Below are 21,943 nucleotides of genomic sequence, written 5' to 3'. Positions count from 1 at the left end.
GTCCTGGACCTCAGGTACTACTAAATATTGGTCATCATAAAAACTGGCAAAAATAAAGCAAAACGGACTCTTCTCACTGTGCTGCCTGTGCAAATATAACTGGGCAAAGCCTTTCTGTTGGGTTGGGTTGGTAGATTCCAGCAAATACTAAGGTAGAGATGTCCTTAGACCCAGCAGCATCACTTCTAGGAATCTATCCTACAGAATAATTCATGCATGTGTGGGGATGGTCAATGAAGCCATCAATAGTGAAAAACTAGAAACAATATCTATTCTGTCAATATGGAATAATCAATCATAGTGTCTTCATACTAAGAACAGCAAGCAGCACTTACACTGAAGGCAATCATCCCTAGCACTGTCAGGAAAGAGCAGCTTTCCATGAAAGACATAAAGTGTAGACAACATATATGCTAGGGTTCAGTCAAAGATTAAAAAAATCCTTGGACATAAATTTTAAGAGCAAGAAAGTGGATTGTAGCATGCTTTGCATATCTTACTAAAAGATAAAGTCCTAATTCATGTAATTAAAATAAAAATTACAACAAAGGAAATTTCACAACAAGAAGTGGGGCCTTGCAGCTTGGGTGGCAGCTGGGTACATGATGTGATCTGCAGTGGGGCTATAATGATCAGTGATTGCTTCTCCTACCCACCCACTCCCCACCCCACCAATGTTGCATCAAATTATTCCATAGGGAGCCATATTTGGTTCTTTCCTGAGTTCCCAAGTTTTGAAAGGATCCAGAGAGGGTGGCATGACTCACAACTGGCCAATCACAGTCACGTGGAAAAGCAAACTTTTCTGTGCAATTTCTAAGCAGTAAGGGTATGAGCACAAGACTTAACAGTGCTCATATTTGAGGACAGTGTGCTTAAGAATAAAACACAAAGGAAACAGGCTGAGAGACTGGCAGAGAGAAAGGCCTATTTCTGTTTGCATTTTCTGAGCACCTAGATCCAGCTATACCTGAAGGAGTACCTCCCCAGACTTTTCATACAGTGACGCCCCTCATGGCTTGAGCCATCTTGGACTGGAGACAGCTCTCTCACCTGGCTCAGGCAGTTCTGCAGCTCCTTTACCTGCTGCTCCACCTGCTGCTTCTCAGCCTGCAGCCGCTCCACTAGCTGCAGCTTCTCCTGACTCCAGTTGCGCTCACTGATCTGCAGCTGCCGCGTCAGCTCCATGACAGCACTGTAGGACTCAGCCAAGAGGTGCTGCTGCTCCTCACGCTCCCTCTGCAGGGCTGCCTTCCAGTCGGACCCCGGCCGTTCCCCAGCCCCCTTGCCAGCCTTCAGCTCCATCTGCGGAGGACGAGCAAACTGAATATCTGGCGCCGGAGACCCCTCCTCTCAGCACCCCCCTCCACTGTCCTTTGCTCTGCAACAGCAGAAGGGAGTGGGGGAAAGAATTCTCCTGGGGCTCCTCTCATCTCCCATGCCGAACTAACCCTTCTTCACAAGCAAGGCTGTGGCACTCTCTAAAGACACACATGCTAAGGACTCTTCAGGCATTGTCTCAGCATCCCCATGGAAACTCAGCAAGACAACTGCTACTCATGATACTTTACGGAGGAGGAAGAGGTTCAGAGGTTATTTGTCTCGGGTCACAGAGCTACAAAATGAAAGAGGTTCCCCTGCCATTGCTTCTCATGAAGTCCATCTTTTCTTACCTTGGTATGGAATTAATTTGGGGGGATGAGTTTTACCTACCTTCCTAAAGAGCCTGGGCCCTACAGTGCCACCACCCAGCCACCCCCAACCCAACTCTGCGCTGGGATGTGCACGCAGTCACGTAATGAATGTGTGCAGGAAGCACTTCAGTGTGACAGTTTCTCAGCCCCAAGCATCAAGGTGGCAGGAGGTAAATATGTAACCTAAAAAATCAATGCACTCCACACTCCGCCTAGCTGTGGTCTGGGCATTAACCCTCAGGAGCAGTCAGATTCTCAGGGGAGGGGCAGTCAGAATAGCACATGCTGTGGAAGGTGGAGATGGGGTCACGGTGGGAGGTCTGCAGGGCGGGTCAGGAGGAGAGCAGCAGTACTGGGAAGCCAGGAGAGCAACGGTTTGGAGGGCAGTGGTCAGGTCTGCTGCTTACTAGCTGGGTGACCTCGAGAAAGAAACTTAACTCATTTGTGTCTTTTTGTCACTTGTCCAGCAGAGATCATCAATGTACCCATTCCCAAGGGGCCCATGATGCCTGGGAATGCAGCCTGCAGCAGAAGCAGGATGGAGACCCTACAGAATCAGGCAGCAGGCAGGGATGGCCAGAGCACAGTTAAGAGGAATCCCACTCAGTCACTTTTCAAACCAGAGAGGGACAGCAATTTGCCTCCAGACACACAGCAGAGACCTAACACCCAGGTTTCCAGTTAAAGCTAATTTGGTCAGATGGTGTTGTGAGGAAGGGAGTCCTCCAGTTTGAGACGAGGGAGTAAAACAGAGCAGGGGGTGCAGGAAGCCCTCCTTAGGAGAGGCGGGAGTGAATGAGGACAGCCAGCAGCAGGATCCACCTGTAGACTCACCAAGTGCAGACAGGCAATTAAGTGTTTGGGCTTCCCTGTGGGCCCATGGCACAGGAAAGGTTCTTGTGTAGTCCCCATACCCCCATGTCTGTGCTTTCTTGCCTGGTCCACTGAATCCTGGTCCCCTCTATTCCAGGTCACCCTTGCTGTGTGACTCTATGAGAATCTCTCACCCTCTTTGGGCAGCAAAGTGAGATGGAGGGGTTCATTCCTATGCTTCCAGCCACCCTGCTCCCAGATCTGACGGCTGACAGACGCACCTGAGCTGTATGGCTCTTAAGCTCTGCCCTCTCTGTCTCCCAAGTGGCCTTGGCCTTGGCAAACTGCTGCTGAAGCTCGGTCAGACCACGGCGTTCATCCCGGAGCAGCCAGCACAGCTCCTTGAGGGTCACCTTCATGTCAGCCAGTGTCTTGATGTACTCGTTAGGCTGTGGATGGAGCAAGGGCCTGTGTCAGAGCTTCCCAAGGCATGGGGGAGAGGCCTGGGCTGGACACACTCACCCAGAGTCCAGCTGAGGGTCTACCAGGTCTCAGGCAAGTCCCACAACCTCTCTGGTCATGTCGCCCTGGAAATGGGCATGATAAGCCCAGCTCCGGCCACCTCCTAGACCAACAGGCACCCCAGTCTCATATAAACACAACCCTGCAGTTGTGCACAACAGCAATAACTGTTCAGCCTAAATCTGAGCTGGGTGCTGGCTTCTTCAAGGCTGTGCACTTCCAGGCTTTGGGCGTTCTCTTTGCCTCAAGCCAGATGGGGAGTCCAAAGCATGGAGCCTCCCTGATTGCCTGACAGGGCCCCAATCATCATTCCTGGGTCTAAATCCTGCCCTCACCCATATCCAAAGTCACTCACTGCACATGACTCTGGAGCCTGACCCTGCTGCTTTCTCTATTCCATGACTTGATTTCTGATCCTAGGCCTGACATACAGCCTGATGTCCTTGCATCTACTACGTACATCCAAGTTAGAAGCAGGCCCAGAATACTTTGCCACACCTCTGCACACACAGTCTCTTGATCTAGTTTGGTCCCCAATCTAACATTCAACCTTCTACTCATTTCTCAAAACCCACCACCTGTGATCCCATTCTCTATGATACTGTCCCCTATACTCCCAACAGAAGTAATTGCTCTCTCTCACATATTACCCATCTGGCCCTCTGTTACTGTCCTGGGGTGACTTTGTACCCCACAGCACCAAGTACCTAGGGCCAGTGGCCAGGTAGTCACTCTCCACAGCTCCAGTGCCCAGTGTAGAACTGGGGTCACAGAAGGAAGCAGGATGTGATCACTACACAGAAAAAGGAACACATGGGCAGGGCTGAAATGAGCTAAAAACACACCGTGTTTTGGGTCCAGCTGTCCCCCACGCAGGTCTTGTTATCAGGATGCTGGGCGTTTAACTCCTCCTCCTCCATGAGCAGGTACAGCTCCTTCATGCTATTTACCTATTTAAACAAAACAAAACAAAACAAAACAAAACAAAACAAAACAAAACACTCAACAGGTTTCCCAACCCTCAGGGGAAGGGGAGTCAAGCTTTTGACCCAATAGAATAGAACTGAGGGCTCTCCCTGGTGGCACAATGGACTGAAGCACAGCACTAGGAAGCTAGCCGCAGCCGCTTCAGCACAAGTTCGATTCCCGGCCAGAGAGCTGACCCACCGGCGCAGCAGACTTCTCCAGTCTCACCCGCTGCTCTCATCAGCAGCGTACTTTGTCAGTCTGCCTGTTCTGCTCCCTACTCTGTCTCTGGTAAATCCTCTCACCGCCCCTACACCTCTGGCATGTACCCCATTTTGTATGCATAAATAAATAAATCTTAAAAAAAGAAGAAGAGGACTGCACAGCTGGCAAGAAGAAAGAACGGGGATATATGGCACAGGTTAGACCAAAGGGACCCAGAGTTTTCATTTATTTGACCCAGGGCACCAGCAGGTAGGGAGCACAGTCAGGCCTTTCTGGTCCCACACATCTCTCTGTATCTACTGAGCATCCCAGAGGGCTGCTTAGCAACAGCCAGGTCATCAGGCAGGGTTAAGGTAGGCACTGTGGGCAGTGCCACAGGCACCCCCATAAGGACAATGAAGGGCTTGAGAGACTGGAGGGAGTCTTTCTGGAGGGGGGCTTGGTACTGAGGGATCCAGGGAGGGAGTCCAGAACCAGGCAAGGAGAACAGCACACTGGAAATGAGCAGAAGGCGGCCACCTTCTGACTGCATGCTCCATCGTTGCTCATTCACTCAACAAGTATAGCGTGAATGCCTACTATGTGCTGGGCCCTTGCGTTCAGAGCTGGGGATACATCAGTGACCAAGATAGACAAAAGCCTGTCTCCCTTTGACTTCCCTCCAGTAGTGGGAAAGCAATCACATAAATAAGAGAGGAATGTCACAGAATAACAGGTGCCATGGAGAAAAAGAGCAAGGAAAGGGACTGGGATGTGCTGAGTGTGGGTGGTCAAGGAAGGTCGTGCGGAAGAGGTGGTATTTGGGCAAAGCCCTGGATAAGAGAGTAAGTCAAGTCACTTGAGTACGCGCAGGTTAAGAATTCCAGGGAGGCTCTCCCTGGTGGTGCAGCGGGTTAACGCACAGCACTAAGAATCGAAAGCCACTTCCGCATGAGTTCGATCCCCGCCTGCCGCCTGCCACGGAAGTGACCACATGGCGTGGCAGACCTCTCCTGACCCGCCCACTGCTCCCCTCAGCAGTGTACTTCATCCATCTGCCTGTTCTGCTCCCCACTCTGTCTCTGGTGAATCCTCTCGCCGCCCCTGCACCTCTGGCCTGTACCCCAGTTCTGTATGCACAAATAAATAAATTTAAAAAAAAAATTCCAGGGAAAGGGCACAGCACATGCAAAGACCTTGAGGTGGGAGCACAGGTGTTTGAGCAATAGCCAAAAGCCAGGGAGGAAGTGAGGAAGAGCTGACAGACCAGGACAGTGCAGGGACTTTGATTTCTACTCTGGATGAAATGGGAGCCAGGGGAGAATTACGAACCACGGAGCAGCACCAGGTGATTTCTTTCACCAGGTCACTCAAGCTGCTGTGCTGAGATACATTATCAGGTAGTCTCTCAGTCTCATATCCCAACTCCAGTGACACCATCCTCACGGAGTGCAGTAGTTTGCTGGCACCGCCTGGTACCCTCTGAACACAGACGCTCAGTGGAAGGGTGCGAAGGCAGAAGCAGGGAGACCAGTTAGGCTACAGTGGATTATCCAGGTCAGGGGTAAAGGTGGTTCCGATGGAGGCCGGGCAGTGTGGCCGAGGATTCAGGACAGATTCATAGTGTACAAGAAAGGCCATTTAAGACGTGAGCTGGAATGAGTCACCCAAGGGAGTGATATACAGTCTGAGGGCTGAGTCCTGGAGTTTCTGAGGCTCGGAGGTCAGGTCAGGAGAGAAGGTCTGGCCAGGAAACTGAGAAGCAGTTTGAGCAGGGTGAGATGTAAGGAAAATCAAGAGTGTGATGGCCTTTCTAGAAACCAAACGGAGAAGCGTTTCTAGCGTCAGGGCAGGTGCTGAGGCTGGAAAGTATATAGGCAGCAGAGCCTGCATGGACACCCCAGTTCCCTCCCTGCTCCCCAGTATCTACACAAACGGGCTTTTAGTCTATAAACATGGTGCACGATTTTGTCTCTGAAATCCTGGGGCCAGTTGTGCTTGGAATTGAGAATTTCTTAGGATTTAGAAAGAGAATCTGGAACCTATGATGTACACTGTAACAGCCCTGGCAGGACCTGCTTACAGGTCCTGTGCTCTAGACACTAGCATCGGCCCTACAAACACATGAGTATTAACACATGAAGTGGGATGATGGAGGCTTTGTTTCCCATGTCACAAAAGGTGATGCTCAACGGAGGCCAGCTGTGAGCTGATTCCCATTGTGTTAGACTCCAGGGTGAGGGCAGCAGGGAAAGTGACCATTTGATAGGATAATCAGTGATCCCTGGAGGTCTCTGGGGAATTGGGAGGCCTGGAAAAAGAACTATGAGTCCAGAGAGATGGGGTACAGAGGGGTCTCCTGCCACAGACTTAGGTCTACCCTATTCTTGGGACATTCCGTTTATTCAAGAGGACCCCTAACAGGAAGAGCCATTAGTCCCCACTGGCTCTGGAAAGAGTAACTGGAGCCAGAGGAGGGCAAACAAAAGGTCAATGCCAAGGGGAAGCTGAGCAGTGACAAAAGGATGGCTTGAGGTGCGAGGTCCCTATCATGGTATCACGCTAAATTTAAAAAACCAAGCCCCCGTTCCTTGCCCAGTAGGCAAGTTTGGAAGACTTGAATGGATACAAGGAGTAGAGGAGGCTGCCCTGGGATCCTGGATACTAAACTGATTACCCATTATGCTAATTCAGATCATGAGCCAGCACACACCCAAGACTAGTCACCCCAACCAGTCAACAATGCCTGGGCCCTCAATCTGTACTGCAGACCCTTCCTGTCTCGCCTGCTGCTTCTCTTAATAGTATATTTCAATCAGTCTGCCTGTTCTGCACTCCACTCAGTCTCTGGTGAATCCTTTCACCCTCATGCCTCCAGCCTGTACCTGATTCTCCCCCACAACAGTCCCTTCTAGCAACACCAGGAAGCTGGTATCTTGGGATGTGGGGGAGCAAAGGGTCTTGAACAGGCTGAAAGGTAAATGGGCCTTGTGAATCCTTCCCAAACTTCACAAGGTCCCCCACATTTCCTGCTACACAGAAAGATCAACTGTTCCATTACTAATGCTTCTAAGTCAGTCTACTCCATCTAGTTAAACAAGTACATCTGTAGAAAGGAAACTGATATTACTACTAAGGATGGAAAGCCAGTACCCTTGATCACACATCAAAGGTAGTATTAAAAATAAGATATAAAGGGTCCTCCCTGGTGGTGCAACAGGTTAGGTCAAAGCACAGCACTGTGAAGCTGTCCACAGCCACTGCAGCACGAGCTCAAACCCCCGCCGGGGAGCTGACGCACACAGCGTGGCACAGTCTCTGGTCCCACTGCTCCCTTCGCTGTGTATTTCAGCACATCAGCTTGTTCTGCTCCCCACCTTGTTCTGGTGAATTCTCTCACTCACCATACCTCTGGCCTGTACCCCAGTTCTTATATAAATAAATCATTGAAAAAATAAATTGAACTACTTCCACAAGAAAAACATGGGTGAATCTCACAAAATTATTGAGCAAATGAAGTCAAACAGAAAAGATGACATGTACTTATATGAAGACCTAGAGTAAATGCAATTAGTCCAGGATGTAAGTAGTCAGTGCTGACTGCTGGTGGGCTTTATCAACTGGGGCACAGAGAGACTTCTGGGGGCACCACAAATGTGATCCTTGTGATCCTTGCACAGCTATGTGTGAGTACACTATAAACTTCATGAACTATATATGCTGAAGATGTGTGTCTTTGACCGCATGTTACACATACGGTAAAAATATTAATAAGAACAAAAGTAGATTATTAAATTCACCTAGAGAGAACAAACTCTGGAGTTTGTTCAAAAGAGAAAGTATTGGAGGGTATGAAAGACCTAGCAGCCCCCAAGGAGACTTTCTCTTGGTGAGGCCCACAAAGTCTGTCTTGCCCCAGCAGCGGCCACCAGGACTTGTCAACAACTGATTGTCACAGAAGCTGAATGCGTGAGTGAACGCAGGGACAGAAGCCTGTAAGCTCTGGCTCGGAAATGAACCTTAGGAATGTGTCACCCCAGCTGGATCTCCCTCTCATTCTATCTCCCCCACTGCACCCACCCTCGCTCCAGTGGCTGGGGAACCCTACCTCTAGGAAGTCATCCCTCTCGCTGGGCAAAATCTTGCCCTGCCTCCAGCGCTTGAGGAACCATCTGAGCTTCATGAAGAGCAGCAGGAAGTTGTGCTTGAACTGTTGGGATTCCTGCACCAGCATGTTCTTCTCCTGGCTCCAGAATTTCTGCTCCAGCCTCCGCTGGAGACTCAGACTCTGCAGTTCAAACTCCCGCCTCAGGAGCGCCCTCTGTTGGTCCTCCTTCAGCTAGCAGGGGAACAAGCATGAGCAACCCCACCCATTTTATGTGTCAGACCAGAACAGAGGACAATTTGGGTGGTGCCTTCTGGTGATCCTGACCCAGAATTCCAACAGAAACACCTCATTCTGTTGAGATAAACACTGCCCTCTGCTACCCCAGGGAAGAGAAACTCATAAAAGTGTCAATCAACGTAACAAATCAGTGAAAGCTGGGAATGGAACCCAGCTGAGTATAAAAACCATGACATAATAAAATCAGCAAAATCTGGGCACCAATGCATCTCATGAGCACATAGGCGAGAGAGCAACGACTGCAGGGAGGGGTGACTGTGGTGGAAACAGAGGGCATGCTGGGATCAGGGGAGGCTGAGCATAAGCAATATCCAGGAAGCTATTGGATGTCATGGCTGAGAGACAGAGACCTGCATTAGAATCCAGGTCCCACTTGCCCTGGATGTGCAACCCTAAGCAAAGCTCTTCAGATCCCTGAGCATCAGCTTCCCCATCCTTAAAACAGTGACACCTTATAGGGAAGACTGAAGGACATAATATGTGGAAAGTGCACAGCACAGGCCTGACAAGCAGTAAGGGTTTAATATTATCAGGACTATCACCGTGATTACCAGCCAGGCCCCTGGTCATTTTGCCAGTTTTCAGCTGACAGGGGAAGAATATCATAGATGAGAACTGAAGGTCAGAGAGGAGAGAGACTTGACTCAAGGTCAACAGGTAGTAGATGACAAACCCAGACTCCCAGCACAGCTAAGTCCGGGGACTCTACGAGTCTTCAGTTCGGGGAAGACAGTCTGGAATAGGGGCAGGGAAGGCCCTTCACATCACTAACCTGGACCATTTTCTGGTTGAAGTTGTCTGCCTCTTCCTTCCGAAGCTGCCGCTCCTGAGACAGCTGTTCTTGCAGGCCCCGGAGGCTGTCATGGGCTTCGGCTAGCACCAGCTGCAGCTCCTTGATCTGGGTAGGGACGAAGGACACAGACAGGAGGGAGATCAAGCAACAGCGACAGATCAGCTGTGATCAAAGGAGAAGCATGACAGGAAGCCACAGAGGCAAGTTGGGCCTGAGCTGTCTTTCAGCACAAATCAAGCAGGACCCGCTATTCCTTCCTCGTGGGTTGTCATGACAATTAAGTGAAACCGTGTATATCAAGCCTAGCTCGGGTTATAATTTTAACTTGACAAATTCTCTCTTTGAAGTTTATTTGAAGAAAACAAGCTGCCATGAAAACTAAGTTTGGTTCACAAAGATGTTCATAGTTCATTGCTGGTAACTGTAAAATTTTAGAAACAACATAGATAAATAAACGAAGGGATTCATATCTATGTTTAACGGACCTATACATCCGTAAAAACCCACTTATCTGTAAAAACCCACTTAAGTGCAGACTTAACTGCACTTAAGGATAGTGTCCTTCATGGTATGTGCATTATTTTGTGACACTAGAATTAAAAGTTTGGTCTTTTTAAAAGGATACACACAGTATGCCTCAACAGAAAAACAGGAAGGACATGGACACAGACACTAGATATTAACAGAAGCTAACTAGGTGACCTGGTGATCTTAACTTTCTCTTCATATTTTTATACAATGTTGTTTAGGGATTTTGTTATAGTTAATTATTATTTAAAATGAATATGTACTAAAATCTTAAGAAAAAGAAAATAAAACTATCTTTTCAGGGGAAATGACAACCTTAAGTGTACAGCTAAACAACCTATCTGGCACAAGTAACCTATCTGGTTACAAGTCAGGATGGTGACTAGCGGGCATACAGGGAGGTTCTGGGGGACACTTCATGCTCCGTTTACCGACCGACTGCTGACTACGTAGGAATGTTCCGTTTGTTCAGCTGAGGTGTCCCCTGACAATTTAAGCACTTTTCTGTATATTACAATTCAATGTCAAATTTTAAGGCAGGATTTCTAATAGCACAGGGAATGTTTATGCTGTCATGTTAAACAGGGGAGGCTGGGGGGAGAAAGGTCAGTCCCAATTCATTACACAAAACCTTTCCAGGTATGGCAAAATGTCCCTCCGTGAAAAAACCTAAACTTTTATCACCTGGCCAATAACGTGGAAGTTTGGCTATGGAAGGCACTCTGATTTGAAGTGTATCTTATGTACCTGCTTTGTATTTAAAATTCTTGTGAGGCTGGATAATAACTGTGAGCTCTGGTGTTCTTGAACTTGAGGCCCAACAGTGTCTGACAAATTATAACTGCTCAATAAAGAGTGGTTGAATTAAGTAATGATTGAATTCATACAGGAAAGTAGTCTCTCTGCACGTAAGCTGGCCTTTTTCCTTTTCTCACAGAGTAAAAACTAGGTATTCATGATTTCTCACCTTTTGCCATGGCAGCTAGTAAACTCAGACCACTTAAAGAGTTTGCTACGTTACTTTCCAGGGTTCTTCACGACGTAATTCTTAGCCACAAACCACTCTAATCCTTCCATGTTACAGAGAGGGAAGCTGCAGCCAGAAAGTGGGAACACAGATCCAGACAGCCACACATAGGTGTGGGCCAGAGGGCCAGAGAGGTCTCATCAATATCATCTTTGCACTCACTCAACAAGGACCAGATTTAAGCTAAGGCTTTCCATGTGTTTAATTCCTTCCACAACCTTATGAGGGCTCACCTTTATTTTAAAGGTTAAAAAACTGAGGATCAGAGAGAACATGACTTATCTCAGATCTCACTACCAGATCTAGCTGGACTCAACTGGAATTTAGTCTGTGTCACTGTAGACACAGCTGCTGTCTTGCTACAGAAATTTGTGGTTCTGTTAAATGACATCAATTATTTATCACAGTGGAATTCAACATAGAAAAAAAGCATTGATTCATTCAGATGAATTTATAAGCTTCCTTCGTTCAGACCATGCAAATGAACCAAAGCTCCCTGGTTTTCTTTTCACCCTGGCTACCCTGGCTCCGGAAAGCTTAGAAACCAATACTCAAAATTCATAGAATTAACAAGAGCCTCCATGGATACTCTGAGTTAGGGAGGCCCCAGACAATCTCCTCTACCCACCCCACTGCAGGCCGAGGCCCACCTCAGAGGCGTAGGAGGAATCGTTGTCTTCAGCTCGGTAGGGTCTGAAGCTCCGGCTGGGATCGGGCTTGGAGTCCAAGTCACCAGCACGGAAGGCCTCTCGGATCCTGGGCTCCCAGTCCGGCAGATCTCTGAAGTCAGGCGGCTGCCCCCCAGAGGCACAGGAAGAAACCAAAGGTAACCATGAGGAGGGGCCCGAGTTATGCCAAAAACAGCCTCCACCCCAGGCCTGTGGACTCTGACCACCCACCAAGGGCTGGAACCTAGGGGGATTCAGCTCTGTAGCACAGGCCCACCCCTGGTTGAGGCACTGCAACCCCATGAATCTTACTGAAGGGATGGGTGACTAGGTTAGGTGCGTAGTAACCAGGGTCTGTCACTGTCTGTCTTATGCACAAACCTGAGCCAGCCTCAGCTGCTTATCACACGTGTGGCCTCTGTTCATGTCTGCCCCAAGAGCCAAGGACACCTCACAAGGGTCATAGGCTCACTTAAAAACAGCAAGACCAAGCCAGAACAGCAGGACATGAATCAAGAAATTACAGTGCAATTACACTGTAGTTGTGAAAGAGCTATGTCTCCCGGTACAGACAGGGGACCCCTCACGATGCTCTCAGGAAGAGGATGAAACCTCCTGTGTTCTCGCAGTTCTGGGACACACCTCACTGCTCCCAGCCACACTGCCTGCCTTGGGACAGGCTGCCCCTGCTCCTTCTAATACTCTTCCTCTAGTCATCCTTCCTCCTGAACTCAGCTGAGGTCAGAGACCTTCCCCAATCCAGGCTCTAAGTCAAGTTCTTTGTTCACAGAATCAAGTATTTTCCTGGAGAACCCTCATCTCAGTTTATATTTTCACATTCATTGGCATGCTATTTTGATTAACACCTCTCTTCCCCCCTAGATGATCACAGGCCCGGGTTGGGGGGGGGCAAGAATCCTATCTGTTTAGCTTACCACAGCACCTCCAGCACTAAGCACACAAAGTACATGAACTATAAATACAGCATCTTAAGTAAATGAACAAACAGATCATAGTACATGAGAAAGTAAGTTGGATGGGGACAGGAGGTGTAATATAAAGCACTTTGGGTAAAAAACAGATGAGAGCACACGTAGAGAAAGATTTACAAGGGCATACAATGGTGATGAAATATTCTAGATCGGTACCATTGGACACAGCAGCCCCTGGACCTTTGAAAGGGGACGACTGCACTGAGGGACAGAATTTTCAATTGTATGTTATTTTTTTCATTTATATTTCAGTAGCAGCTCATGGCTGCCATACTGGACAGTGCTGCTTCAGACTGCCACCAGCTGTACCCATCGGGGTGAGAAGCAGTGAGGGGAGCGAGGCTTTCACCCTTTTATTTCAGGTGCATCTGAAACTCAGAATGTCCACAGATCACTTTGGCAATAATTGTTTTCTTTTGGTGGTGGCGGGGCAGCGGGGTCGGGGGCTGGCTGAGTTCATTTGCTATTTTAACTTTTCTCAGTAGTATTTTCTAAACATCAAGCTGGAAGTTCATTACCTTTAGAAAGTCCAGTTTCTTGCCTTTATATAGAACCTGAAAAGCTCTTAATTTTTTTAATAATTCCTGTTGTAAAATTTAAAACTACAAGATTAAAAAGAAGAAAGGGGAATCTGACATAAAGACAGGGCCTGGGAACAAATTCCTATATGTCTGGGTCATGAATCATGGTGTAGTCACCCAGGGAGACTGTACCCAGTCGTGACCGGATGAACAACCACACACATAGCCTCTGAGTGGAAGAAGTCAGGCAAATGGGTGTGTACTTATTTGTATCCGACAATTTACATAAAAATCAAAGACAGACAAAATCGAATCAATGGGGGCAGGGTTCCCCCTTGGGAGCGGTGATAGTGGCTTAAATGGAGTAAGAGGAGCGATTTCTGGGGTGCTGGTCAAGTTCTAGTTCTCACCCTGGGTGGTGATTACAGGAGTGTTTTCCCTTGGGAAAATGCATTAAGCTGTGTCCCTATGTGCTAGCTCTGTAACACGTATCTGGTTAAAAAAAAAGGAAAAAGCGGCCCTCCCTGGTGGCGCAGTGGATTAAAGCACAGCACTGAGAAGCTAAAGCCACTTCTGCATGAAGTTCGATCCCCACCCCTGAGGTGACCCACATGACACAGCAGACCTCTCCTGACCCGCCCACTGCTCCCCTCAGCAATGTACTCTGTCAGTCAGCCTTTTCTGCTTCCCACTCTGTCTCTGGTGAATCCTCTCGCCGCCCCTGCACCTCTGGCTTGTACCCCAGCTCTGTATGCAAATAAATAAATCTTTAAAAAAAAAAAAGGAAAAAGCAATAGGCCCTGACTGTTACCTGGAAGTCTGAGCCAAGGTCTTTGGCTAGAAGAAGCTCCTTGGAGGGCCCCTGGGAGCCCAAGGGGGGCAGTGAGGAGAAGGGTTCTGGCTGCTCCTTGGCAGCGCTCCCCAGGACGCTGTCTGCCTTCCGCGTGAAGACGTTGAGCTCCTGCTGGAGCATGCTCAGTCGCACCAAGATGGCATGGATGAGCTTGGTGTCCCTGGGGCCCTCACTGTTGTCAGGGGCCTCACGCAGCCGAAAGTCAGCACACTCATTGTCCAGATACAGACGGAGGCCAGCAGAGAAACCGTTAGCATCAGCCACCAGGAGGTCAATGGCCTTGCTGACCAGAACCGCCTGCTCCCTCAGCCCAGGGAGGACCTCGGCCTCCCTGGCTCTGCACAGCCGAGCAGCATGCGGTCCATGGGCCTCACCCAGCGCAGCGGGTACACACTGGGCAGAGTCTCCCGCCTCGGCGTCGGTCTCCAGCATCGGTCGGGTGCTCTGGCAGGAGGCGAGATCACAGCGCTGGAGGTTGGACAGGAGCACGCGGTTCTCATACTGCAGCTTCTTGACCTTGCCGCTGAGCTCACCGATCTGCAGTTTGGCAGCGGCCAGCTCCTCCTGCGAGGGCTCGCTGAGCACCGAGCAGCTGTCCTCTGACAGTGTCACGTCCAGTTCGTGCTCCGAGCGGTATTTGGCCAGCTCGGTCAGCAGCAGCTTGTTCTGATCCTCGAGTTCCGCGGAGGAGCGTCGGAGTAGCTCCGCCTCTTCCTCCACGAACTGCAGGTGTCGCCTCAGCTCTGCCAGGCTCTCCCCGCACTCGCTGCCACCCAGCGCAGAGAAGGCCAGTCGCGCCTCTGGGCCCCCACAGCCCCCGCCGTGATCTTTCATGTCGTCCATCTCGGCCCTCAGGCCTCGGTTCTCCACCTCCATCTCCACGATGCGGCGGCTCAGCAGGTTGGCTTCCTCCTCCACCAGCTTCAGATGCACCTTCAGTTCTGTCTCACGCGAGTGGGGTGCGTCCGCCAACTCCTCAGCGGACAGGGCGCTGTCCAGATCGCCATAGAGCGAGCGGTACTTGATCAGCTCTTCCTTCATGCTGTCGTTCTCCTTGGCCAGCTTGGTGAGCTTCTTGCACATAAGGGCTGATTCCTCCTTTGCAAAGTGCAACTGGCACTTCAAGTCTGCATTGTCCTCCTGGGATGCAGTGGGCACAGGAACACAGGACCAGAAAGGTTACTGCTGAGAAACTCAGCTACAGAATTTCAGGGGGCAGTAACTGCATCCTGGGGAGACAGGACCGAATCAGATGCAGCCCTGTCCTTCAAACGCTGGGGATGGTGAAGGGAAATTTGATATTGCAGCAAAGAAATAACACCATGTATATAGCTTAGGGAATCCAGGAGGGCTTCCTGGAGTAGAAGACATTCTGCTAGGGCAACTGTTGCACTGTTGCTGCTACCACAACTACCATTACTACTGCATTTTGCTTGTGTATAAAGTGGGACAACAGGGTCCTCCCTGGCAGCCGAAAGAGTTAAAGCATAGCGCTATGAGGCTCTCCACAGCCACTGTGGCATGAGTTCGATCCCCCGCCAGGGAGGTGACTCACATGGCGTGGCAGACCTCTCCTGACCCACCCGCTGCTCCCCTCAGCCATATAATCAGTAGATTTGCTTGTTCTGCTCCCCACTCTGTCTCTAGTGAATCCTCTCAACCCCTGCATCTCTGGCCTGTATCCCAGCTCTTGTATGCATAAATAAATAAACCTTTTTTTTTTAAAAAAGGGGGGAACAAAAGCTCTTTCTTTGTCACAAGGCCATGGAGGGAATTCACTAAGAGAATCATGAAAAGTTCCTGGTGCCCTGACAGTCCAGTAGCACTGGAGACTAACATAGTCTATGCCTGGCCCCCTGTACCACATTTATACTTTATTAATTTGAGCATGTAAGAACCAGGGGCTCCAGGCCTGCAGTTTGGGAAGTGAAATGAGCAGTAAAGTTAGGGAAATGAACAAAAAGAAAATGTGGGGTAGAAGCTGGAGAGGGGTGCACACCTCAGGGGATTCTCTGAGCCACTTGGAATTAAGTCTCAGGCTACTGGATTAAAACCTAACTATGGGGACCACACTGGGGGCTATGGGTGCTGCCAGGCGTTACCTGCATGGAAGGCTTCTTGTCTGTCTTCCCCAGAGATCGGGTTCCTCTTTTCTTCAAGGAATGCTGGAGGGAAGATAAAAGAAAACAAAAACTGAACTGAAAACTTACAAGAATAAGGTGCATCCAAAGTGCAAATCATGGCTGCATAAAGATCCTGTAGTACATATAACCCATACAGTCCTACTCAGCTGTTGAAAAAAGATGAAATTTGTCCTGTGACAATGTGGATGGAACTTGATACTGATAAGTGAAGTACTATTGATGCTATTGATAAGTGAAAGAAATCAGAAAGTGACAATTACTAGATGGTTTCACTCACTTGTGGAATGTAAATAACTAAAGAAAACAACAGCAAAAACTGAACTGCAAGTTTCTCAGACTCTGTGAAAAGTATGTTAGTCACCAGAGGGGAAAGGGATGAGGAAAGAAGGGAACAGAAGGGGTTAATGTACTCAAGCAGTGCAGCAGAGCTTTGGGGGGAGAGGGGTGAAGCACGTGGACTTACTGAAATATAAGCTGTACTCCTGAAATGATAGTTTTGTAAACAAATGGTAAATAAACAAAATCTGATTTAAATACATAAAGCATTCTTTCTCACAAAAATTTAAAAAACAAAGAGCAGTCATCTCACATAGGGTTCCACTGAGGGTCCCTCTCCCCCAACCTTCCCTAGCCCAGCCAGCTGTGTCCAGCCTTGACCACCACCAGCTACAGAATCAAAGGGACTCACAGTACCACCCAGTGGACTGAAAATGGGGGACAGGCCAGAAGCACTTGAGGACATAATTTTGTCTGAGTTCCTTCTCTTCTCTCCCACCCCCATTGAGATCTAGTGGCCTGAACCAAGTCTCAGAAATCTGTGTTTCTATTTTTGTGTGTCTTTCATTCATTCACCAAAGATGCTCTGAGCACCTGCTATGTGACAGGCACAGTGAGGTATAGAAAACACAGCAGTGACCAAGACAGACAGGGAGCTTGGGAAGGATGCTATGATGCACCAACCAGGCCCCCCTCTTTAGGACTGGGTCTTTGTTCCCCCAACGAAGACCTTGAAGCTGAGTCCCTCCTCCTAGCAATGGCAGTCAAGCCCTCTCCCGGGGGAGTCCAGGACACTAGGCACTGGCAGGCCAGCCCGTCCACACACAACAATGCCATCATGCCAGCTCAAGCTCCCCATCAGAGCTGCTGAGGCCATTGGGGCTAATGCTTCCATCCCTGATGCTTATTCCCAAGGGGACTTTCCCAACAAGTGTATGCAAATGTCCACCTGGGGACACTGTTCTCAGAGAACTGACATCCAGGTAGGGTGCAACACATCGTAATTACACAGGAGGCTTGGGGGTGATGGCAGAAATGATCATTTTTACAGTTTATAGTGTTTAAGTTTTCATGAAGTTTAAGCATAATAAAGCTATTAATAATAATCATGATTCCATAATTCAGAAATGATGGGGGTGAAACCAATACATTTGGTTAGATAAGCAAATTCATCATGGAAACAAAAATATCTAAAGAAAAATAAACATATAAATGGCTAGGTGGGGGAAAACAGCCTGCAATTTATTTGTTACACTGACAAAGAGTAATATACACTAAGTATATAAAGAGTCTTACCAAAAACCTATAGAAAAATAGGCAAAACATAAGAAAAAAAAAAACAGTTAATAGGAAAGTGACTCCTAACCATAGGAAGATGCTCAACCCAATATATGATACAGAAATACAAACTAAAACTACACCTAGATACTATTTCTTACCTATCAGGTTGGCAAAAATCCAAACACCTGACAAAATATTCTATTGATGAGAACATGGAGAAATAGGCTGTCATATATCACGAGCAAGAACACAAAAAGGCACAGCTGTATGAATGGGAATCCAAGGAGATGACACCATAATTATTACTGATGCTTTAAAATGTAACTCAGCATTATTCCATTCAACACTTCCTCCCCCAGAGGGGGCATTTATATTCATGGTATACACTTAGGCTGCTTTTGACTTTTCAAGTTGAGCAGGTATTTTCTTTTTAATAAGTTTTTCTTTTTTTTCTCAAGATTTATTTATTCATGTGTACAGAACTGGGGTACAGGCCAGAGGCGCTGGGACAGTGAGAGGCTTCACCAGAGACAGAGTAGGGAGCAGAACAGGCAGACTGACGAAGTACACTGCTGAAGGTAGCAGTAGGCAAGACAGGAGAGGTCTGCCACGCCATGTGGGTCACCTCTGGGGCTGGGGATTGAACTTGCACTGAAGCGGCTGTGCCTAACTTTGCAGTGCAGCATCCTAACCTGCTATGCCACTAGGGAGGGCCCTGAGCAGGTACTTTTAAAGAATGTTCTCTAGTGTTTTGAACACATGCCTTTTCCTACCACCCCTCTCACTTAACATCACATCCCTGATAGTAGGAACCACCGACCTAATCCAATCCAGCAGGGGAAAGAGAGGTCCCCACAGCAAACCTACAGTTGACCTGAAACCAGTTTTGACAAAACTCTTAACCTAGTTCCAAAGACATGAAAGGAAATGTGCCTTCTTTGATGAGGGCCAGGGTAGACCTAGCATTGTGGTTCTCAACCTGGGTACTCATCAGAATTATCTAGGGAAACGTTAAGAGGAAAAAAAAAAACAAAAAACTTGATGGTTCTGACCCCAGTTAATCAGCCCAGGGTAGATCCCAACCATCACTATTTTTATACAGATGACTTATTGTACAGCCCAGATTGGAGCCACAGAATCTGCAAAAGAACTCCAGAGGGGCTCTTAAGAATATCTTAAAGCCAATCAAACCCTAAAGGACCTGTTGAAATGCAAATGAGACAGGAAGGCAGAGGCTGATATTTCAGACTCTGGGTGCTTCTGAGCAGGAAGCCAGTATTTGAGCAGGGAGCCAAGTATTTGAGAAGGGCTGACCTGGGATTTTTCAAAAGTGAGAATAGCAGAGAATAGGGGTGAGGGCTACAAAACAAACCCTCCTAGAAAGAGCCCTCCCATAAACAGGTAACAGGAAGTGGGTATTCAGAGAGAAACCCCAAGCGGAATGGTAAGCCAGAGGTTCTGGGTCACATAGTCAAGCTTGCAGTTCTGGGACTTCCTATCACACATGGTGGGAGGGGCTGCGACCCCAGCCAGGAGCTGAACTCTGTGAATCCTACAACACCAAGTTGATGATCCTCCGCAAAATCCTCCCTTTCCCTGAAACTCTGTTTTATCATCTATAAAAGGGTGCCTTGGATAAGGTGATCAGAGCCTCTCTCAGGCTCCCTGGAGAAAGAGTATGGGATGACAGGATGGGGCGGGGTCTCCAAAGGCACTGAGAAGCCACTGTGATCCCATATAAAGGAGTGGGATAATAGAAAGGACCAAGAGGAGCATGAAATTTGCTGTCATGGTAAAATCACGGAGATTGGTAGATGTTGTGGGGGGCGGATACTTGAAACCCAAGTGGCCAGCTGATGAGCAGATAGCCAAAATGTGGCATATCCACACATCCACACCAGGGAATTTGTTTTATTTAGCCTTAGGAAGGAACTAAGTTTGACATAAGCCACAACACTGTGAAGATTTTGCTAAGTGAAAGTCAGTCACAAAATGCCGCCTAGTGTATAATTCCTTTTACATAAAATACCCAATATAAGCAAACACACAAAAACAGAGAATAGATTAGTGGTTGTCAGAGAAAAGGAGGCACTGGGTGTGGCTATCTTGGGCTCCGGGTTCCTTTGGGGTAGAGTGGCGGGGTGAAAATGCTCTGGAATTAGAGAGTAGTGGAATTATATGCTTTAAAAAGGCAAACTTTATGATTTGTGGATTACAGCTCAATAAACTTCCTATTAAAGAAAACTTGGAGCGTATTACCATTTCTATAAATAGAAAACACAGAAACGGGGAAGGGGAAGAGCTGAAGAATATACACCAGGCTGTTAAGAATGAAAATTCAGAATGCTTAGCCTCTCACTTTTGTCCCCCCATTTTTTTTTTTTTTGAAGGGCAGGCAGGCACAGCCGTCCAGATTATTTTCTTTAAAATATAAAAAATAGGGGCCCTCCCTGGTGGCGCAGTGGGTTAGGACGCAGCATTGCAAGTGAGCCACAGCCACCTAGGTGCTAGTTCGATTCCCAGCCCCGGAGGTGACCCACATGGTGCGGCAGACCTCTCCTCACTGGCCCACTGCTCCCCTCAGTCGGGTACTTTGTCAATCTACCTGATCTGCTCCCCACTCTGTCTCTGGTGAAGCCTCTCACCACCCGTGCACCTCTCTGGCCTATACCCCAGTTCTGTATGTATACATAAATAAATCTTAAAAAAACAAAAAAACACTATGTTCATGCTATATCATTCTGTGTTACTGAAACAGTTTATACAATATAGTCATTTAAATATCACATAGAGAGAAATATACCTTGTACGAGCATCCAGAAGGCCTGGAAACACAGCCCAACTGTTGTGCCAACTGTTAAGGGTTGGCTGGTCGGGAGTAGAACTGAAGGAGGCAGTTAGGGAAGTGTTCTTTCCTGTGTGGTTCTCCTGCCCCAGCAACCAGTGTACCAGAGTCTGGTGTCACGTCCTTAGAGGTATGCCTGGCATGCATCTATGCAGCTTCAGAATGCTGGTGATTCACTGAGCTTCTATCACCTTTTCAGTAATAACCAAAATGTATACAAACTTGTACATTTATATATATATAGAGATAGATAGATGTATATGTATATATAGATGTATGTATATACACATACATATATATGTGCATATAAATAGGAAAACAGTGAAGTGTTTGTACATCCCACAAGTAGTAACTCTGCATCCTGGATTACAGATGAATGTTTTCTCCTTATGTCTTACTTATATTTTGCAGTCTCTGTGAAGCATATAGTACCTGTTGAGTCAAGGGGGAAGTCAAAGTGTGTTTTAAGAAAATGCTTTCTGCAGGAAAAGTGATGGAACACCTTTCCAACAGGCAGAAAGTGAACTTGGAGTGGAATGACCATCATCAGTGGGTAGAAAAAAGGGGCAAAACTAAATATTTTCAGGATCAGAAGGGGTCCCTCCTTGATCCCTTCTAAGCCATCTAATGGTTCTTTGGCTCTGGGAGGGAAATTAAGGAAACTTAGGGATGTGCAGCACCCCTCATGGGAGCCAAGGCTTGTCAGAGCCTTTTTGTGGAGGCCCCAGGGCAGACATTCCAGTCCTGGACCTTTGGAGGGCAGCACAGCACCAGCGCACCAACAAGAAGGCCCTCAGGACCAGGTACACAATGGGGGCTTCCCTACCCACCAGCAATTCCTGAGTCTGCCTCTGAGCACCTGGGGAAGTTGCTTTCCTGTCCTTTTCCAGGCCCTGCCAGCCCAGACAGGGACTGCCTGTGCACACCTCTGCAGACCTCCCTGCCCTCCAGCACCTTCTATGCGTCCATGCTGCCAGGAAATAAATGAACCTTCAAGGAATAAAATGAACCTTCTGTCAAAACAGCTGCACAGATTTCACCAAATTTGGAGGGGATGTTTTGGAAAGATCTCACTGAAAACACAGACAGCGCTGTGTGTGTGCAAAATCTGGGCTGGGGAAGCATTTAGAGACTGAGACTTTCTTCCTCTGGAGCAGCTGAAACAGCCTGACAGAAGGCCGTGTGGTGGAGGGAGGGAACAAAGGGTGGTTTAACCATGCACCCCAAATCAAGTTACTGGAACAGATGCTGCCTGCTACAAGTGCCGATTTGCTCCTTCCATGGGCAACTGGCAGCTCTCCCTGCTGTATGCAAAAGGGCAGTTATTAGGCTCCAGTACTTGTTTCTGTAGAGCCACAGCTATAGCCATGGTTGTGAATGGTTAAGACCATGACAATCAGTATTTACCTAC

At 48.1% G+C, this 21,943-nt stretch overlaps 1 protein-coding gene across 1 annotated transcript in view; it reads right to left on the bottom strand.

Annotated features, from left to right (window-relative positions):
- The window catches only part of SOGA1 (suppressor of glucose, autophagy associated 1), a 59,907-nt gene that overhangs the window by 7,389 nt on the left and 30,575 nt on the right, over positions 1–21,943 (bottom strand). Inside the window, exons 4-11 of the mRNA XM_004687211.2 lie at positions 16,089–16,151; positions 13,945–15,126; positions 11,603–11,746; positions 9,377–9,502; positions 8,308–8,538; positions 3,875–3,979; positions 2,789–2,956; positions 1,054–1,305 (exon numbers count right to left, since the gene is read on the bottom strand). Of these exons, the coding sequence (XP_004687268.1) occupies positions 1,054–1,305; positions 2,789–2,956; positions 3,875–3,979; positions 8,308–8,538; positions 9,377–9,502; positions 11,603–11,746; positions 13,945–15,126; positions 16,089–16,151 (2,271 nt within the window). The remainder of the gene's footprint in view (positions 1–1,053; positions 1,306–2,788; positions 2,957–3,874; positions 3,980–8,307; positions 8,539–9,376; positions 9,503–11,602; positions 11,747–13,944; positions 15,127–16,088; positions 16,152–21,943) is intronic.

This window comes from Condylura cristata, unplaced genomic scaffold, assembly GCF_000260355.1.
Source record: "Condylura cristata isolate star-nosed mole 26May11 unplaced genomic scaffold, ConCri1.0 scaffold00022, whole genome shotgun sequence".
NCBI lineage: Eukaryota > Metazoa > Chordata > Mammalia > Eulipotyphla > Talpidae > Condylura > Condylura cristata.
Note: the sequence above shows the minus strand (reverse complement) of the source record. Positions and strands in the feature narration are given on the sequence as shown.